The sequence below is a fragment of the Psittacula echo genome (genome assembly GCF_963264785.1).
Source record: "Psittacula echo genome assembly, chromosome: 13".
Taxonomy (NCBI): domain Eukaryota; kingdom Metazoa; phylum Chordata; class Aves; order Psittaciformes; family Psittacidae; genus Psittacula; species Psittacula echo.
In genome coordinates this window covers 12,959,636-12,980,869 of record NC_137749.1, presented here as the reverse complement: position 1 = coordinate 12,980,869, position 21,234 = coordinate 12,959,636, and the positions used below count along the sequence as shown (strand labels likewise).

At 38.3% G+C, this 21,234-nt stretch overlaps 1 protein-coding gene across 2 annotated transcripts in view; it reads left to right on the top strand.

Annotated features, from left to right (window-relative positions):
• Positions 1 to 21,234, top strand: part of MED13L (mediator complex subunit 13L) — a 185,967-nt gene that overhangs the window by 91,258 nt on the left and 73,475 nt on the right. For both annotated transcript variants that reach the window (XM_080628961.1, XM_080628960.1), the window contains exon 4: positions 2,772 to 2,855. In XM_080628961.1, coding sequence (XP_080485087.1) covers positions 2,772 to 2,855 — 84 coding nt within the window. The remainder of the gene's footprint in view (positions 1 to 2,771; positions 2,856 to 21,234) is intronic.

The following is a 21,234-nucleotide window of genomic DNA, read 5'->3' as shown; positions in this document are numbered from 1 at the left end:
TGATCTTAGCAGAAGGTGACAGAGCTGTTGCCTGCCCTTGAAATCTTGTGGGGTTTTTTTTTAATTAATATTTTTATTTTTTTAAAATGATTATTTTTCATACCTATATTTTTGTTTGTTGTCAGTGAAGGGCAGGTTCTCTCCTCCCGCACCCCCGGCTGTCCCCCCCGTCACGGTCTCCTCGCTGTGACCAGCCATGGCTGTGTGCAACTCGCCTCACACAGCGCCCGCTGCCCTCTTGAGGGACGGGAGGCAGGACGCCGCCCGCCGCCTCGGGCCGGTCGGAACCGGTTGCAGCCGGCTCCGCCACGCAGCCCCTCTCCCGCCAGGCGGAGGAGCCGTGCCTGAGGGAGAGCACGAAGGAAGAGCTGCTGCGGCAGGAGGGAAATGGCGGCGGGAAGAGCTGTGGTGGAGGTGACCCCACAGCCCCTCCTCCTCCACATCACCTCAGTGAGTGAAGACAGGGGAGCTGTGACCAGGGAGAGGGGAGGAGAGGTGTTGGGTTTAAGTTATCCCTGGGAAGGGCGAGAAAGGGTATTTACTGTTCTGGTTTTTTTCCCCTCAGTACCCAAATTGGTGATCAGAAGTTTATGTTTATTTTCAATATAGGAAATGTTAGAAATTCTGAGGAAATAATGCTAAAAATATTATGGTATTCTTTCATAATCATTACTGTGCCTTTATCAGGTTTATTTTTTCCCTTGAAAAAACAGAAGTGTGAGAGTTCGTGGCAGGGAAGTGCTTTAACAGCTTTCCTGTGCTGCTGGGGCAGAGCATGGCACTGGGCTTTAACTGGAGAACCAAGCTGTGGAGCTCAGAGGATTTTATGTCCTTATTTCATATGGCTAAATAGCTACTTTTAAGTATGTGCTCATTTGGGCTTCTATGACCTTTTTTCAAGTTCATTGTCCAGCTTTCTCTTCAGGACAAGTTACCATTGAGTGCTTACAGAGCAAAAATAATGCCATACGGTCATGAATTGTTCACTCGGCCGAATCCTTGAGATCCATGCTTTCTGCAGTTGTGTTTCCCACTTCATATGCATTACACTTAAGTAACCTGTGATTTAGTTTAGTATGTGAGGGTTGGCTAATTTTTAAGGCCGAGTTTACCCATTTTTTCCTAGGAAAGCAGCATTACTTTGAGGCAGTTAAACCTGCCATAGTGAGACATAACGACGTGGTGCTGAAAAGGGTCCGTGTGTGTGTGATGGAGGAGAGTTGATTGTATTCATTACTAGAACGGATTATTTTCTTTAGGGATCTGATATAAACTTCACAGGCTTCCTTTTGTTTGTATAAAGTGCACTGACACTGACAGACTTTCTCTGATAGCAAGTATTTCCTAGGGAAACAGTTGCTGAAGCATGCTTGTTTTCCCACCAGCACAAGAGCAGCGTCTTTAGCTCTCTGCTGGTTTAGCTTTCATACTCAGTTTGAGATCCTGCTATATTCAGCTGAGCTGGATGGGGTTTTTTTGCTTTAATTGAGAAAGTGCTGTTAGAATTCTCTTCAGCCTAGCTTTGACTTCGGAAAACCCTGCCAAGTTTATACAGAAGAATTAGGAGCATATGAGGATCTACGTTGTCCACTTCCTGTCTATCTTCTAGGTATGCTTTTGAAGTATAGATCAGACAGTTTTTCTAAACCTTGCAGAATGTCCTTTCCCAGAAGGTTTCATGTGATTTTTAATCTTGTTTTGTTTTGACTACTCTCTAGCAACTGCTGTAGAAATAAACCATTGGAAAACTTTGAAGAATGGAGTAGTTCTTTATCTGAATAAAGAAATACTGATTAGACCTTTATAGGCAAAGTTCATCTATTGCTCATAATTGTAAATAAACCACTAGCAACAAAGGACCAGTTTTACAGAATTTCGGAAACATAATATTTACCTTGCTGAAAAATGTTCCTTCGTAACAAATTTGTGTATATGATCCCTCGGGCAGCATGTTCAACTGCATGTTTAATGTATGAAGCATACTTAAATCATGTTGGCATATGGCTAGTGTGACTCATCTCTACAGGTGGACTTAGAGAGGCATCCAGCACTCCTTAACTTGTCAGCCTAAATTGGTTATTGCTCGCTTTGCATCCTCACTGTTAGGCTTTTTGTTTTAAAGCCACGAAATATACAGTTTCTATAAGGAAATTGTGCATTTCTGAAGGGACCACAGAAAACGAGTAGCTTACTGCTCTAAATTTAGTCGTGTGGGAGGATGTTTGTTGGAGTGAAGTTTTCCAAGAGAAGAAGTGGTGATTATGGAAGTTTTAACACCTGAGATCATGCTGTGGATCATGTGAAAGAAAAATGGTTCATTGTTAATAACTGCTTAATACAATTTCCTGTCATTCATCTACTATACTATTTCATACCAAAAATACAGGAATGCATTTTTTTATCATGAATTCTGAGAGAAACACTGTAGAAAGGAATTCATTCTATGGTTTGTCTTTGTTCACGAAGAATAGGATGATGGATTGTTCAGCAAAAAGAGTAGCATGGAGCAGAAAAGATTCGGTCAGAGACACGGGGAAAAATGCATCTGTGATCAGCATCAGGGACAGCCTCACAGGATTGGACAGTGATTCTCTATGACTAGTGTGGGAAAACAGAAAGTGGCAAAGTTACATGGAACCCAAAAGCCACAAAGCTGATTTCAATATGATGGAAATTCAACTGCTTAATCCCTTCAATGTACTGTCTTCAAAGACTGCTTTTAATTACATCCAAAGATGTAACTAGTAACTGTTGTTGTAAATATTTTTTAGGTGCTTGATGGATAAAAACTTTGTGAGAATTGGAAAATGGTTCATAAGACCCTATGACAAGGATGAGAAGCCTGTTAATAAAAGGTAAGGGGATCTCTGTATCAACTACTGTTCCTGTCAGTGTTGTCAGTACCTGATAGTAATTTGATGCTGTATCTTAGTGGTAGTTTTTCCACTTTTACCATGTAGCAAGTAAAATCACACACAATATTTTTGCACATCAGTAAAACATAGAAAGTGATTTACTAATTATTTCTGGTCTTATTATGATAATTTAAAATAAGAAGGTGAGGTTGGTATTTATCCCATAACTCCACAGGAATACCACATTTTTTTAATATCTTTTGAATACTGTCAGCCTGTTTCTGTCATTATACACCAGAATTCCAGATAGTTATAACAAATTATTTCAATTTCTGGACACTTAACCCCAACCTGACATTTAAGCAGTAAAATAACTGGTGTATAGATTTACTTATTTATTTCCTTTAAAGATGCTGGCCTTGATACACAGCTTGTACTTATTAGGCAGGCTGTCAAATCAGACCTTTGTGTCTGATTAATGCGCTTCTTTTGCAGCAGGATCACCACGAAAAAGGGCTAGCTAGTCTCCACTTACTCATTGCTATTTCCTCTCCTAGCTCTAAAGGTTACAATGTTCTCACATCTTCTGGTACTTGCATTTATAGTCATCCGCTAAGCAAGTTCTGTCAAAAATAATCTGAGTTAAGCTGAAACACAGATTTTCTAGTGGGAATCATTTTGACAGAACTGGGTTAGGAAGTGACTAAACATGCAGTTATGCTGGAAGATTTGAAGGTAATGAGCAAGTGGAGATGAAGTGGGGTGGCAACTTCTTCATCCAGCATAGCTGCAGTCACAGTGGATTGTCTCATGGCAACATTAGGTGCTGGTAGAAATCATTCTGTAGATCATGTATACATTTCCCTTTTTATCTGTTTATCTCACTGCATTGTCTTAGAGCAGAGATGTCTTTCCTCTGTTACAGGGTAATGCTACAAACAGTTCAGTGCTTCAGACTTTGTATTAAGCAGGTACTTCTGAACAGCAGTTATTTTTGAGATGGAATGCAGTAATTAAACGCAGATTTGCCTGCTTTCTAAAACCAGAAAGCATTAACTCAGCATGGGGAGATCTCTTTTTTTTCGCTACTTACTCTTTGTGGCCAAGTGGACTTACACTATGTATGTGTAACCTTTGATTTCACATCGATTTAATGGCAAGAAGCCAATGGAAGATCCAGGTTTCTCCATACCTGTCTCTATCCTAGGTATATATAACCACCTTCCCCATGTGTTTTCTCTGCTGCTTTTTCTGATCATGCCAAGATCTAGTTGAATTTTCTGAAAGATGAGTTCCTTGAAGTGACAATAAGAAACGGTGCCTTTTCCAGCTTCTGGAAAACGCAGACAGCTTCTTTCAGCAAAAGCTATTTGTTTTATCAATTTTACTGCAGCCTTAGTGCTCAGATTAAATGTGTTTATGAGTCTCATGTCTGTTCCTGGTGGGTATCAATTTAAGAAGTGGATTACCTGATACAGTAGATGGTGTCTGTCAAAACCAGCAGCATTCGCTGGCATGAATTACTGTAGAATTCTTGCAGATTTGTAGGTTCTGTTCTTAGTTCTCAGTGTGTGTAACATCAAGTCAATTGGACAGTCTCTGGAGGATGATTACATTTGTAAATATACATACAGTATGCACAAACATGTGGTCTGGAAAATGTAATAAATGAATTTGTCTTGAACTGAAATTGTATTTGAACTATTCCTGTATGTAAAACTGAGGTTTTTATTGAGAATTTTAGGGTTGAAGAATAGACTCCTGATTTAAAGAAGATAATGTTTGTTGGTGGTTTGTGGGGGTTGTTAGCTTGTGTTTAGGGGGTTTTTTTTACTTGTTTTTTTGGGTTTTTACTAAAGTAATTGCCACTATAAATCCTATGGATATGCACTATTTTAAAAGCATATATTTAGCAATAACAACTACGACATAATTTGAGATAGGTTTTGTGGGTTTTATCAGGTTGCTAATTTTTCTTGTGTAAATATATCATTGGATTTAACTAATCTTACTGAAAGCTGGTGGTAGAGACTGCACAAGTTGACAGTAGAGTCAGCTGCAGACCATAGCAGCAAATAGTAAGAGGCTTTGGGGACTAATTTCTCCAGACATTTTTTATTTAATCTTTTAAGCTTGCTTTCTCAGGATAGCACAAAAAGGTATCTTTACATAAATGAAATTATTAACATTAATGCCATATAAATTCTTTGTGAAACTCTTGCTCTAATCTGTGGATAAAGCAATAAGGAGTAGTTGTGGGAAGAAGAGGTCAGCTGGGAGTGTTTAGATATTTTAGCGCTGGGGGCAATGCCTTCATAACCAAAACCAGTGGTGTTTTTGAAAATAGTAGCTAAACCCATGTTAATGCATAAAATCCCACAAATAAGTTGCATGTATGTACAGTGATTAGGTTCAAGTCTGGGACTGTTCTGCTTGAGTGGGGAAAGATATGGATAGATCGATCAATAGATTTATATAGATATATATCCTCCTTAAATGGAGGAAGAGCTGAGCAGGTGGTATTGTGGCAAGGAAATACAAATAGTTATAAATCCTGCTTTGATACTTGTGGCAAAGTTAAGTCACCTCAAACTTCCAGTGTCTCGAGTTACTAACTTCATTTCAGGAATATACTGAAAAGTCTTGGACTGCACATAAATAAACAGGAAAGGAGTGAAAACTCACGTGGCTGGCTTTCAAGGTGTAAGTTTGTTCATGGCCTGTGAGTTTTGTGAATGGCATTAAAGGAGAAGGGCAGGGAGGTCTGTGATTTTTAGAATGAAGTCAAAGATGAAGTGGAGCATGGCAGCGACCGTGACCTAGTTACTGCTGAGGTGTGAAAAGAAGGCCTGAGAACACTGGATGACCTTCCGAGGCGGTCTGAGAAACACTATGCAAGAAGAGCTTTCCAGGTTCTTTAGGGAGGAGTGAGGGAACAGCAGAGGGAGTTAGACAGATCTGTGTGCCGTTTTGTTTTGCTTAGAGCGTGAACCAGATGCTTTTGACAGGAAATTTAGCACAGAACTTGTGGGTTTTCTTTCCTCAGTGTCTTTAATATTATGTGTCACTTACTAAATAATTCTTCATGGTTTATTGTCCGTTGTACAACAGTGCGTGTCTAAAATAGGTTTCAATACTGCTGCTGGAAAATGGCAAACTTGCTTTTTTATCTACACAACTTCCTAAAGGAGATTTGTGCATTTGCAGTGTACAGAGTATGAGAAAGGGCATGGATAGTACCTTCCTCTGTGCAGTGAAAATCCTTCACAGTGTTGTTCAGAACCAATTTCCAAGTTTTACACATGGATTTTTTCATTTCAGAAAGCACCACCATAAAATGCTGAAAATCTTACTGGCAAAAAAAAATACGGCAATCATATGCAAGAAACTTTGCTAATTATTAGTGATTGTTTTCTTGGCATGTAGGCGGAAACTGGGGGGAGAAAATCAGTTTGTTTGGATGTATGTGGCCAACTGAATGTAAGTTAAGCTGTCTTTAATTTGCTTAAATGTAAAGAACATGTTAAAAAAAATGGTTTGTAGATTAAGTAACTGATGGGTCATCTTTGCTTCTGGAAGCCTGCTAGAGTTTTTTTATTCTTAAGAAGAAAAAATGTTCCAGCAGCGAAATATTTTGCAATAGATATATTTTTGTTACTAGCTGAGAAGACAGATTGCTAGGATTGGTGTCTAGATAGCCACGTTACCCTCTGTGCACTTGAAACAGCGCAGATGGAAGAGTGGAATTGCAGTGAGGCTGCAATGAAAGAAGAGTTCTGTAATTGCATTTTCCAAACAGATTTCTGTTTACTGCTGTCCCATAAGACAGTCGATGATAACCTTGTATGACGCAGATAGAATATAGAAATTTCTGAGTTCTGAATGCATGGGCTGTATGTATTTTGGTAAGTACGGTATTGTAAGGATTCACATGTCAATGCTTCCCCCCTCAGATCTCATCCCTCAACTTTTGCTGCTGTTAAAGAGATCAGTCAGTACATCCGTACCCAGGTTTGCTCAATAGCTGTGTTCATTTCTTCACAAGCGTCAAAATTGGGTATTAATCAGAGCCATCAAAACCTGAAGATGTGGACATTTTAAGCACTGCTTCCTCTTCGAGAACCTGGAAATTTTAATTTCCTTCAGTTCCTTGGGAGTAGTCATAGGACTTAGCCAATGAATGTCTAGATCAGGATACCAAAATTGACATTCAGCTTTGTTGCAAGCAACATTGCAAGCTTCATTCCCTTTCTGCATATTAGGAACTCTGGTCAGTCAGTATCTTTGTAGGAAAAGATGGAATTGGGTGAGCCCTAGAAAAGAACTGCAGTGCTGTGCCAGGAGGGATTGGGGAGTTGTGGAACTAGTGCCTGTCTGAGGCGGGAGCACCTTGTCTGAATGTGATGGGTGGTTTGGTCCTGACACATGCCATTACATAGATAATGTCTTTTGGCAAATGGTAGTGGGGAGTTTCATCACATGATGACATAATTCAGTGGGAGCTTGATGGTAAAACAAGTTTAAGTGATCTATTTAATAAGATTTGGATTCCTGAGCTGAGAAATGGTAACTGATTGATGGTGCAATGTCTGAGTTTAAAACTGGAGGGTTTTCTTTTCTGGAATCTGAGAAAAATAAGCCCTATAATTTTTTTAATTCTGCAAGTTTGTGTACTTCTATTTTAACCATATTTTAAAAAATTCAATAACATGATCGTATGAGTTTGAAATTGGTATATTGGTAGTATTATATATGTGCAGTGTTGCCAGCTAACCATCGTAAATGAGGAATGACTAGGAAGGGGAATAATAAAAATCAATCTGATTTAAATAATGTGTACTTATTCCTGACTTGTCAAAATAAATGTGACAGAAATACTGAGTAATAAGAAATACACAGAGTATTTTTCAATAATTCTTCCTACCCCTGTAAAAATAAGCTTTTCTACTACAGTTTAAGAGGCTTACTTCCCAGGCAAATATTTTCCTATTTTTGAGGTGTAAATTCTGTAACGTCATACTCATCTTTTCTGAGTTTCTTCTCAGCCTTACTTAATGGTTTCAGTAAAATCATACACAGACCTCGTGTGTTATAGCTGTGGTTGGTTGGACTTTCGGTGTTTGCCTTTTTGGGGGTAATTTTTATGTTGTTGGGCTTTTTTTTTTCAAACTGGTAATCTAGTTTGTGCTGAAGCTGACTTAATTCTCTCCTATTCTGACATACTGGGTGCAGTACCCAATGGATAGGGTCCCCATCCATGTTTCAGCAGAAGGAATGGATATAAAAGAGATTATAAAGTAAGTGTTTTCACATGCATGTTTCAGCAAAAGCTGGCATCATTGTTATCTGTATACTTATATTCATAAATGTTTAAAGTATAGTATATTTATATTCAAGTATATTAATATGGCTAATAAATATAATGTATTTTTGTTTTATAGACAGAAGACAGTAAAACGTTACTAATAACTTTGGGTTTATTTAAGGATGCAATTAAGATGATATGCAAAAATGTTATTCAAGCACTACTATTTTGATGATTATTATCTACGGTGGATATATGCTGCTGGTGGTCTTGGGTCACTTTGTCATATTCCAAGCATCTTGTATGTAAAATTCTTGATTGAAAATGTTAGCACACTGTGCAGGAAAACAGCATTTTGGATTGAAGGTCTTGATGTTCATGTGCTTCATTACCAAAGTAACTTTCTAGATAAGCTGTGAGTGAAGGAGTGTTCTATATTCAATGGTCTGGTGTCAGTATTTTCTAAAAGATGATAAGAACTCTCACAGAGCTATAAAATTTTCATTGACTGTATTAAATATATGACCCAGTTTGCATTACTTCTGCACAGCTCTACATTATGGTATGTAGCTACAGCTGTTAATTTTTTTGGCTGTCCTTCAGTAGGTGAAGCAGGAAACAGCTACCACTGAAGACTACTTTCTTCATGATAATGACCCAACCTTTTCGTCTTCGGGAGCAAGAGTGTTAAAAAGACAGTGGCAAAGCAACTCCAGGCACTGATTCTTCAGATTCCTTGACCCTTGCCAATCAAACTAATGTCCTGTGCACAACAGAAGGGCTCCCTGTGTGGGGTCATCGCTAGGATGTCACTGGAGCAGCGCTTCTAGTGTGCTGCATATACCCACTTAAGCTAATTCAGTGATGCTGTGGAGTATCTTACACAGCTGTTTGCTGAGTGCATGGAACTGAGCCAGACAGCTAAGATAAACCATAAGGGATGTTGGTAGATGTCCTGTTAGTTGTTCTGTCCTCTGATACTTTTGTTGGTAGACATCAGTTTTAAATTCCTTCTTTGAAAGTATACCTTCGTTTCAGTAACAGGAGTTCTATTACTGCAGTGACCTCTCTGTATGGATGCAGCATTATCTCAAACTGGGGCTTCTGCTGGTGCAGTGCCTTGTAGTGTTTAGCACTGTATTTTGGAAGGCCTGTGTGTCTCTGGTAGCCACAGTGGAGATGATGGGTCCCTCATGTCATACTGAAATTTCAAAAGGTGAGCAGGATAGTGTGAACAGGAGGGTATGCAGCAGAATTGGTGTGGCAGAATCTTGTGAAAGGCTGTTTGTAAGCTCCAGTTATTTGGCTCCTAGTGAGCTTCCACACAGAAACCACTGACCAATATCTACCAGTTTGAAATGAATTGTTAGTAGAATTCTTACCCCTTTCTCTCTTGAGAAAGAAAAAGACCATTTGCCCACTGCCTTTTAAAGCACTATTCCTGTTCTGTACTTGAGCCAGTTGAAATATTCAAGGTGCTGTCACAGAGCTTCGCAAAGTTTTCACGAGTTTGTTATTTGTGAGGAGCCTGAGACTTTGCATTGCCTTTTTACTTCTGAAATACTCTGAAGCCATCTATTTTCAGTGTATGTGTATAACTGCCATTTCCTTGTAGGAATTTGAGGAAGCCAGGATATAGGGGATATGTATTGGTATATGTGTATCTCCATGTGCACATTCAGGTCTCCTCCTTCCCTATTTTGGGGGATATAAGGGCATATATTGTTGTGGATTCCAGTTTATAATGCAAATCAATTACTGCCATTATTTTGAAGTAAAGGATCTTTTTACTGATTTAATGAATGTAAATGAACAAATACATGAAGCTGCTCTTGCCATCTTTAACTTCAGGACTTTGTAAAACCTCTTGCAGTTATTATTTGCTGACAACATTTATTTTATATACAAATATTTGTATGCCTAAGGTTACTGGAATGTCTACATATATTCAAAATATTTGCATTATTTAATATCGTTTCAGACATGACTTTTTTTTAGACTTCTGTAACTGTTTAAGAAGACAGTTATTTAAACAGTTGAAATATTTTGAACTGGGGTTACACAGATGGCAAATAGCTCAGGAACATCAGAGTTGTGTATTTCTGTTGTCCATTTATTTTCTTTGTGCCTTATTTTTATTTCTGTAGTTTAGAAGTGAGTTAGTATCTTCATTAAGTGATTTTGGATACACTTGTGTCAGGCACTTGAACTCCAATAATTACATTGGGAGCCTGCTTTAATCAGGACTTGGTGACCAATTAGTGAAGTCCTGCTAATGTTTAAGCTCCTTTTCTCATTATACACTCGCTATTGGCACTGTATATAAAGGATAAACTAAGTGCCCTGATGTGCTGTTAATTAGATTTGTCAGGACTCCCAGTTGCACTGTCTGCTGAACAACAAGTGTTGTCACTTACTGTATCAGGAATGAATTGACTTGAGGGCTTTTGTAGATATTTAGAGGACCTTAGATTTGAATACTTATGTTGCAACTGTAATTGTAGTTGCAGCTATAGCTCTGCTTATTGAACTGCAAGAGCCATAAACGAGACAGCAGCTTTCTTGAATTTCTGAAAATCAGCCTGGGTTTTGTGCTTAAACAGATGTAAAATCATTGTAGGCAGTGTGTAGCCTTCTGAGTTCTCCAAAAACAGTGGCACTGTAGGAATTGTTTTCAGTCCGGCTCAAAAGTAAGTGCACTTCCTCATATTCCCAGATAAAATTGGTGCCTAAAGCCAAAAATATCTTTGATCCTTCTCCAAAAATAGAAAACTTCAGTTAAAAGCAATTCCAATTAATTTTAGTCAACAGTAATACCTTTTTCATTTATTTTCCTGACACTTTTATACCTTTTTAAAATAACTTCATCTTGAAATGCAACTCTCAGAGCAGGGTTATTGCCTCTGAAAGTCTGTTTTCCAAGACTTATGTTCACTTAAAAAAATTTTGCTAACCCTTATTACTGAAGACTCAGACTAAAATGAAATTGTGCTGCAGTGTTTGATTGTTGGGTGGTTTTTCTTTTTCCCTTTTAGCCAATATGGAACCATTTCATTCTGGTTTATCTGTCTGCTGTCACAACTTTTCAAGCATTAATGTTAATTTTAACTGACAGAAATCACAATTCAGACTCTTTTGTCCTTTCTGTCCCCTTCTTTCCCCATCTTTATCTTCCTCTCAATCAGATTGGGTTGCACATACTGTAGTGAGTTCTCTGGAACGTGACCTGCAGCAGTGTGCCAGGACAGTTCTGTGCAACTCAGTAGTCTATAGAAAAGTACTTTAAAGCATTGCAAAATACTGACATCTTTGTGCAATCCCACACTATCCGTTAGGCATTGTGCAATCAGGTGCTTGTTTAAGAAATCTTCAGATGATGTGATGATATAAATGGGCTGTTCTGTGAGTAATATATCAAACAAGTTATGGAAATGCTTATTATTAAAATATAATTGGCTGGACCCATGTATAAAGTTGAAGAGAAAACTGAATTAGTCTTGTGAATGCTTTTAAGTGTTTTGGCTTACTACATTTTCAGATTCAGTATAAAAGCAGTTTTAAAGAAGCTTGTCTTTGGTATTAATTTACTACTAATTTAGAAGATAGCAAACTTGAACACTTTATATAACCTATATGATGTAAATAATGCCATATAACCCATTTCTTCTGTGTAGGACTAGTAAGGTAAACCTATGTTCTTCCTTTTAATAATGATGTAGTGAGCTGTAGGCCATCCTTTTCATGAACATTGCTGAAGACCAATCTGGTATTATACAGTAATTACAGAATGGATCTCTGAGCTTTGATTTACTTGGCAACTGAGTAAAGCAGAGCAAGTTCTGAAGTATGGCTCCAGTCCATTTTGAAAGTACTGAAGTGTAATATGCGCTGAGGTTTTCGGGGTACTTCTCTTCACCTTAATCCCTTCTGTTTGCTTCTGAGGGTTTTTTCTTTTCTCCTACATAATCATTGTAACTGAATTCTGTTCTGAGCTCAGTAATATTTATTTTCAAACCTGTCTATAATGGGAGGAGCTGCAGTTAGAACAGTTATGCTTGGTGATACAAACTGTATAGAGCTTGATTATTAAAGTGTATTAAGAAGCCAGTGTTTTTTATTCTTGGATGCTTTCTCTGTATTGTAGCAAGAAGTATTGACTGGTGACTGGTTGTGAGGCGCTGGCACAGGTTGCCCAGAGAAGCTGTGGCTGCCCCATCCCTGGCAGTGTTCAAGGCCAGGTTGGACACAGGGGCTTGGAGCAAGCTGCTCTAGTGGAAGGTGTCCCTGCTCATGGCAGGGGCTTGGAACTGGATGAGCTTTAAAGGTCCCTTCCAACCCAAACTAGGATGTGATTCTATGACTTTTCATCTTTGAAAAATCTTGTGTTTGAAAAGGTCTAGCTTTTTCATTGAGTGAGGCAGGATGTGGTCTAAGCTGGAGGCAGGGTGCAAAGCACACGTGGAGCAGGTCATTTCTCAATCACAAGTGCTGGGCAACTTTCAAGTGTTCCTGGTTTGACAGAGAAGTGGCTTTATGCACTTGAGAAGTTGAGAAATCCTGGACAGGTGAGCAAACACTGGGTCAAATTTTGAAAAAGAGAACTGGAGCCACTTGCTGTGTTTAGGTCTGAGCTGAGTAGATTCCCTCCAGGTTGGATATATCCACTTGTATAGCACTCTTGCTTCTGTCTTGCAATGTCATCTCTTTCACGCTGATCGTAGCAGATATTCTCTTTATGTTTTTTTTCTGAAAATCAGTAAATAATAAAAATACTTGGATAAGTGGGACTGAATTTAGTCTCTCTAGACTTTGCCCAGACAATAAACCTAAGACTGAGTAATTCCTAAGGAGTACACCTGTTTTCCAGGTGCTCAGCACCAGCTCATCTCCAAGTATTGACAAACTCATCTTCTTTCCCAATAATATGCTACATACTGCCATCTACTGACGTGACGTTTTGTCATTGCACCAGGGGGTGATGGATCATGGCTTTCCTCTCTGGTAAAACGTGTTGTCCGTGCTGCTGTGCTGTAATTACCTCTGCAGATTTGTCATTACAATACTTGGATGTGGATACTCTCCTTCAGGATTTATAGTGCTACTTTTGGATTAGCTTACAGCCATTACAAAGAATTTGTGTGGAACTGCTTCAGTCAGTTTTTTGGTCAGGGTTCCTCTCCCCAGGGAGTTGCAGGTGAAGTGTACTCTGATCTCAAATCACTCCCGTGGCCAAGGCTTTGGTCCTTGGTGGTCTGTAAGAAAACATCCCAATCATTCCTCATGCATCACTGGGTTTAATGGTATCTGTGTGAACCTCTTCTGTCTGTGACTTTCAAGATACTTTCTTCCTACATGAGTAGACTTCCCCCTTTTCTCTCCACACTTTCTTCTTGGCTTGTTTTCTGTGGATTTCTGAGAACCGGTCCAGATATGGACTGAAAAGCAGTTTCCTTCAGGTATCTTGTGCCACGATTGCCATCTTTAAGTCAGCAATGCATTACTAGATGCCACAATATTTGGGAAAATCAAAATTTGCATGAACAGCAATTGTCCTCCCCTGATTTTCTATCAGTCTCTTATAGTGACAATTTTTCTTTTGGAATTACCTCCCTGGAGCAGGGATGGGGGGCACAGGGAGACATTCCATGAGAAATGGAAGCCACCACCTTGTAGGTAGCTGTGTGAATCATTCAAGGACTTCCAAAATATGGTCTCATGATTCATAAGATTAATGTGTCAGTTTCCCAAAGGCCACTCTGGCTGCAGCCAGGACAGGACTGTAAGGAGAAGAATCTTAGAAGAACAAGATGATTATTCAGGGGTAGAGTGAATTTCCGACTAGAGAAGGGAATTTTCTGTCATCTGTGAGGAAAGCAAGCTGCAAAAACTACTTTGGGGGATCTCTTCTTTCTTTAATCTCATCGTATTACCAGTTGTTAGCAACATGGGGGCTACAAGTGTGTTTTGGAGGATGATGTCAGTACATTTAATTATATAATTTCCATCTGTTGATCTGAAGGAAGAACATAAAATATCTTTCTTTCCTTTTTGAAGGATCCAACAGTCTAGTGTGTGGAATTGGGTGTCTAATGTATGGAATTACCTTTTAACTACTCTTCAGTGTACTCTTGTGTGCACACACACAATGTTGTTTAAACCATGTGATGATCTGATATTTTGAAGAACAGTTCCTTAGCACAGAGGCATACAGTGGAATTATTTATTGTACCACCCAGTTCCTAGAAAAAAAAATTACTTAGAAAGGAGGGAAAATGTTGCCTGAAGAGTTTCAGATCCTGTTTGCTCTGGACACAGCCATGAGACAGATATGGCGTTTAACCAAGTAAGATAAAAAGCAGTGTAGTATAGTCACTGTGGATGTTGCAGGAAGCTGTCTGCTATTATGTACTTCTAGTTTTTCAAAAGAAAAATATCCAGATACTTCTCTTAAATAATCCCTTAACTTAAAAATTGTCTTCAAGAGTGGTCAGAAGTGGAACAGCTTTGGGAAGACGCTAAGGTCATGCCAAGAACACAGTTATTTTTCTGTACACTTGGTCAGCTTCCTGCTGAGTTTGGCAATACAACTTGACATATTTTTGTGTTTAACAACTGCTGATGAATTTTTCTTTTGTGAGTTTAATTGAGTTTGAACCCACACTGAATTTTAGCATGCACAAATGCTTGTTGGTAATTAATACCATAGCTCATCTATGCAGTGGGTGGAAAAAAGTCTGGGGCTTTTGTTTTAATTTTTCATTCATTAGTGTACTGGTAGGTCTTTTACTTCCTGTATGAAGGAGAGGATGTAACTGTCTATATCCTTTTTTGCCTCAATCCTTTTGAGTTTAGCACACATCTGCTCTCTCCCTGTTCAGTTCATCTCCTTCACAATGAAGACTCCTTAAGTCTTTAGCTGTTCTCTGTATGGAAACCGTTCCATATTTCTTCCCTTTCTTCTTACCTCCTTGTGCATCTCTTCCTTCTACCATCATTGCTTGAGATGGAGAAGATTCAGAATAGCACCTGGTTATAAGCAAACACTTCATGCGTTTCTAGGCTGTTGCAATCATATCTTTTGTTCTTCATCCCTTTCCAAATTCTGAACATTGCTGTGGTTTCTGTTTGGGATTTTTTTGTTATTTCTGAACTGGTGTACCTCTGTAGAAATGCTAACTATAGTTTCAAGAACTTCTTTCCTGGCCAGTAATATCTTGTTCAAAGCTGGAATTCCTAATCAACACATATGATTTGTTTGTTTTTTCTTTATCCTCCTGCACCTTTTCTGTATGTTTATCCATATTGAATTTCGTTTGTGGGTTTTGTTGTTTGGGTTTTTCCCATCATCTAACTTTTTTGAAGTTGCACTGCAGTTCTTTGCCTTGAGTTCTGGTTTTCATGTGTTTTCAGTATCACAGAAGTAGCAGAATTTGCTATCGTGCTCTTCACCCTCTTCCTCTGCATGTCGTTATTTAGCCTTAATAATGGTGATATTTCTTCTTAATGCGAAGTCAAAGACTGTCTCAACACTGGGAAGAAATCAAAGGAGGCTGAGTGATCTCAGGAGAGGTACTGAAGTAGCTGTAGTGTTTGTATAAATGAGAAAACTGAAAGAACTAATTAAACTAAGCTGGAACAACTTACAAACTACCCCCACAGACCTGTTTAATACAGTTTAATCCAAACCTGCAGGATCTTTATTAATCATAAAAATCAATAGAGAAATATCTTCCAGGTAGAAGTCGCCATAGAAAAGAATCCTTTAAATGAAGGAATTAAATACTGCAAAACTGTTAACTGAGAAATTCTACTCTCCAGTGGCTGTAGTTACCCATTCCCCCACCCTGGGTATCACAATTTTATTTACAGGACGTAACACTAATACTATTAATGGGACTAAATCTCTCTTCTATTCTAGTGAATGACACAAAGCAGTATAGCTTTAAGTACTAAATAGCAGGACTTTCTGTTGTGCTTAATTTTTCTTAAGGCCACTATTCTTGCAGAGAGGTTAACTTTCAGTCATGCCACACAAACACTGGTAATTTCAGCTGTATTCTCGTTTCCCCTTTCTGTGGCATTTATGATCTTTGAAGATTCATTTTGGATGTAAATGACTAGTTGAAGAGTATAAAGAGAAAAATCTATTTAATGTTCTAAATTTGATTGCTTTGTGTGAGTGGAGACGATTTTGAGTTGAAAAATAAACTAGTCAATCCTTGTACAATACAGTGCCCTAACAGATGTGGGAATAAGAGTGTTAGTTTGGTGAACTTGTTTTGTTCAAGTTGAAAACTGTAAACTGCTCTTTTGAGACTGGACTGACTTTGGTTTTTGGCATAGTTTTTGATGAAAGTTCTTTTGATTACGTATTCATTTTTAAGAACAGCTTCATATACTGCAGCTTTGTCATTTATGTGGTATTACAGAACAAATCCAACCCTCCTGGAGAACAGATGGCCCAAGAAACTCTTCCCCAAACCTCCATACTTAGTTTAGAATCTATTTCTGGTACAGTGCAATCAACAGCAACAAAATATTAAAAATAGCATTGTTTTCTTTTAGACTCTGCTAGTACCTTTCTGCTTTCTGACAGCATGCTTTATGCGACTTACACACTTGCAGGATCTGTCTACTACTTGGAGTTGGACTTTTGTTTTTCTGCTCCTGTTTTGGTGTGGACTGCTTTAATAAAGCTGAGCATACACTTTCCTTGACGCCGAACTCAAGAAATGAAACTCAGAACATGTTTGGAGCCAGGGGCCTATTGTTCTTTCTTTACTGCATCCTGTTACAAGAGGTTTTGAGATACAGTTGTTCCTTGTTTTAAAAATTTCAGAGCTTGTTCAGTAATATTTTAATGGCAAAGTTTGTAATTTGGGGGACTAATCTGGACCAAGGTCTTTTTAAAATAGTTCTATAAATGTTAACAAACAATTAGAAACACAATGAGAATCGAGTGCTTATGCACTTGGCAATGTTACAGTGATTCCACCTGTCTTTACACTTTGCAGACATACACTTTACTGAAATTCCACTCCTTTGTTTTGAACAGTACTAAGCTGACTTTAGGGATGTGATTTTAATATTAGCTTTTAAATATTATTACTTTTTATAAAGGTCTTTCTAAAAGCTAGGCAAATGAATTTTTGCCTACTGTGGTGGTAACATATTAAAGCAAATAGATTAAAGCAGTTTATAGCCACAAGTATGCTGGAAATGTAAACATCTATTAAGCAAGAAAATGGTGTGGTTAGTTACAGACAAAAAACAACTAGGAGATCAGAGAGAGCCAGCCTTATTTGTTAAACAGTCAGATGGCACTGCAGAATAAGAAGATCAATGTCATGCTGCCAAAGGCGAGCAGATTGCCAGCTGAGCTGTGTAAAGGCTCCTCTCTCTTCTACTCTGCTGCAGTCTGTAAGATAATTTTCCATTGTACTTAAAAATCTTGAGGAACTTGTTTTGGGGGGCAGTTAATAGCATCTGTGTGATTTAACATGCAGGTAGATACTTGTAGGGTTTTCAGACATGTTTAGGCACCTCCTTCATGTTCATTTCAGTTGGAGTTTGGCATTATTTGTTGCTTGAAGATCCTGCTTGGTGTCTTTTTCCGACTTAGAGAAACCAATTACTTTCAAAATTCAGCTCCAAAGTTAGTTAGTGACGTAAGTCCTGTGTTCAGAAGTGAGTAAAGAACATTAAATCCAACTGAAGGTTTTGAGATTTAGTATTTTAAATGCCTGAGTGTTTTTTGAAGGACTTCAGCCTTTTATGGAAAAGTTTTATATGAAAGCTTTAATTTTGTCACTTACTCCTGTCAGTCTCCAGCAGTTTCTGTTAAATGTGGAAGATTTTTCCATCTGTTTTTGAGAATGGCAATTGAAATATAATTGAATATTTGTTAAAATATTTAGTCATGGACAGAGCAAATTAGCTTTGCCATTCGTATGGCTCTGTGTGTGCACATAATCTCCAAATACAGTTTTTATGCATGTAGGTTCTGTCAGCATGCTGGGGAGTACAGTTCCTGAGCAGGCCCTCAGGTGACACACTGCTCTTCCTGCCTTGCTTTGTTTTGAAACAATTCTGGAGCATCTGTCATTGTTTCACACAATTTCCTGTAAAGCTGCCTGTGGCAGTTGCACTCATTCTTTATTACCCAAGGGCTTTGCTAGCTGTAAAATAATGTATCTGCCTACCTAACAGCCTAATATTCAGCCTTCCCTGGAGAAGCGGGAGTGGAAAACTGGTTTTACTTTCTTTTTTTTGCTGACCATGCAAACCTGACCCCGTCTGAGAAGCTTTTATCTGTGTTGTCAATGAAGTAGAAGGGAATTCCTATGATAATGGCTTTCCTAGCTCCTAGATGGCCTCTTTTATGTAGCAAAGAATGGCACTGTGCAAATTACATGAAAGTTTCTGCCATAATACAGATGACACATCTGTATCTGATTATCTTTTTCAGAACCCCTTGGGTTTGTTGCTTTGTTTGTTTATTAGTTTAAAGGCTCCTTATACTAAAATAAACTGTAAAAATGGTACAAAAGTGATGCCTACAGTTGCCCACATTCTGCTTGTAGGACCATTACAACATATGCGCCCACATTACATCCATGCCTATAGATAGATCTGTGTTGCCACTGTTCTTTTTAGCTAGGTTTTTTTTTGTCAGGAAAATAATTTTCAGATGTTTTTAGTGAAAAACTGAAATTCATATGGAGAGCTGTTCTTTTATAGTTGAATAAATGCTTTTTTTATATAGAATTTTTTCTTTAACAGCAGTTTGACTTAATTTGAATTTCCTAAGCCAAATGGTATTGCTTACAGATCAATATGTGGTAAACACTTCACTACTAGTTAATTCTGCATGTGAACAGTTCCACTGGGATTACATATAACACCTTATAAAGATACGTCTGAAGAACTGAATTACTTTTATATGTGTTGGCTCTGGAAAATCCCAACCATAGCCCTACTATACTGGAATGCCCTAGAACTCAAAGTTACCTAAACCAGCCAAACAAACCTCAAATACAACAAAGAAACCATACTAAAAAGTAAAAATCACAGAGCAAATGAATATTTAACCATTGTTTGGTTATTTTTCTTTCAAATTAGCTACTTGCAAATAAAACCATGTTAATATAGGTTTGACATATCATGAGGTAAGCCTCGTGAGTAATGACAAGGAAAATAAACTGCTGAGAGTAATGGTGAGGAAACAGGGGTTTGTGAGTGAGTTTCTCACTGGGAGCATAAGTAGCAGACATCTGTGGTGTAGAAAGCAGAAGTGCCCTGAACCAGGGTAATAATGAGATGAGAAATACGTTTTCAATGTTTCAGTTACAGCCTCATGTGAGAAGTATTGTATATGATATGTGCTCATTTAATAGTGCTCTGACTCCTTCATCTGCAGTTTGATTACTGTAAGTTCTTATTTAAAAACACTTGAGCTGCGCATAATTTCAGAATCTCACATTCCACTGAAGCCATCGTAATCACATGATTGTTTAAAGTTATGTCCTGACTTCCTTGTCTGGCTGCATTAGGATACAGTCTTCGTTTGTACATTCCAAACTCATGAGCAGCTTCAAAGAGATTCTTTACCCAGCCAAACAGCCTGCCAGTGATAGTTCAGCTTTCTGATCTGAACATGGAATCAAAATCTCTATTTTAAATTGAGCAACTTCTTTGGACTGTTTCCTGAAGTAGGTATTAGCTATGTTTGGAATATAAGATTGTCTAATACACCGTAAAGACTTAGCCAGCATATAAGCTGTCTAATTCACTCCTGGACTTTCCACTTGCAAAGCAGTTCAGCAGTCCTGAACGCATATTAATAAAACCCCTCCATATGTGCCAAAACACATAAACCCAGGAATTACCATTCAATCATAGAATGGGTTGGGTTGGAAAGGACCTTAAAGGTCACCTGCTTCCAACTGGATGAAATTGTATATTCATGTTACATACTCATGTTATACTAGATACCTATTACTGACATTGTTTTGTGATTAATTCGCTAATTGCATACCAGTCATTTACCTACACAATATTGAAACTTTCCCAACATGACATTAGGTTCTGATATACACTGTGTGTTTGGCTATACTTACAAGATGAAGGTTGGTTGCTGCTTCGTCCCTCCTTCCTCTGACCTTTAGATTTTGTACAGGTGATTATTTGAGATGGTAATACGTGAGTGTATATGTATCTCTGTGTGAGAGTTTAGAAATATCATAGAATCACAGAATGGATTGGATTGGAAGGGACCTTAAAGCTCATCCAGTTCCAAACCCCTGCCATGGGCAGGGGTGCCTCACCCTTGCCCAGGGCTCTGTCCGATCTGGCCTTGAGCACTGTCAGGGATGGAGCATTTACCACTTCTCCAGGCACCCTGTGCCAGCGCCTCACCACTCTCAGAGTAAGGAATTTTTTCCCTATATCTAATCTGAATTTCCTCATCACTGTTGTGTTATTTCTTTATTCTAATTAAGATTTGATTTTGTGGGATTATTATGTTGTCAGAATGCATGCAGCATAGCTTGTATTTCGAGAAGCACTGTGACAATATAGTCATATTTTTAGGACCTTAATTTTAGATGTGCACTTTCTGGCCAGGTAACTTAAGAATTTAAGTCAATTTTTAGATTTTTCTTGTTTCTATTTGCTCTGACCTAGTCTTCATAGTACCATTTTAAGAATCTTAACAAAACCTTCTTGATTAAAATTTTGCTTTCCAATAGTACCATTATGAAAACATTAGCAGATGGTTAAAAAGTGTTAGCAGAGCTGTTCCACTCGAGTCATTTCAATAGTGGGAGAGTGTTTGTTGTTGAAAGTAAGAAAGGAATGCAGGTAGTCTCATTCTTTGCCAAGGAAATAAACTATTCTGATGAAGAGTTCATATTATATATCTGCATCTTCAGAAGAAGGTATGCTGTAGAATTAGTGTATCATCTGTCAAAATCCCATTGTGGTAGGCTAATTAATTAAAACACAGCAGCTGCCTTACCAGTGAAGGCTGAGATAACACAAGAGGAAATGGCTGAAGCAGCGTAAGACAACTGG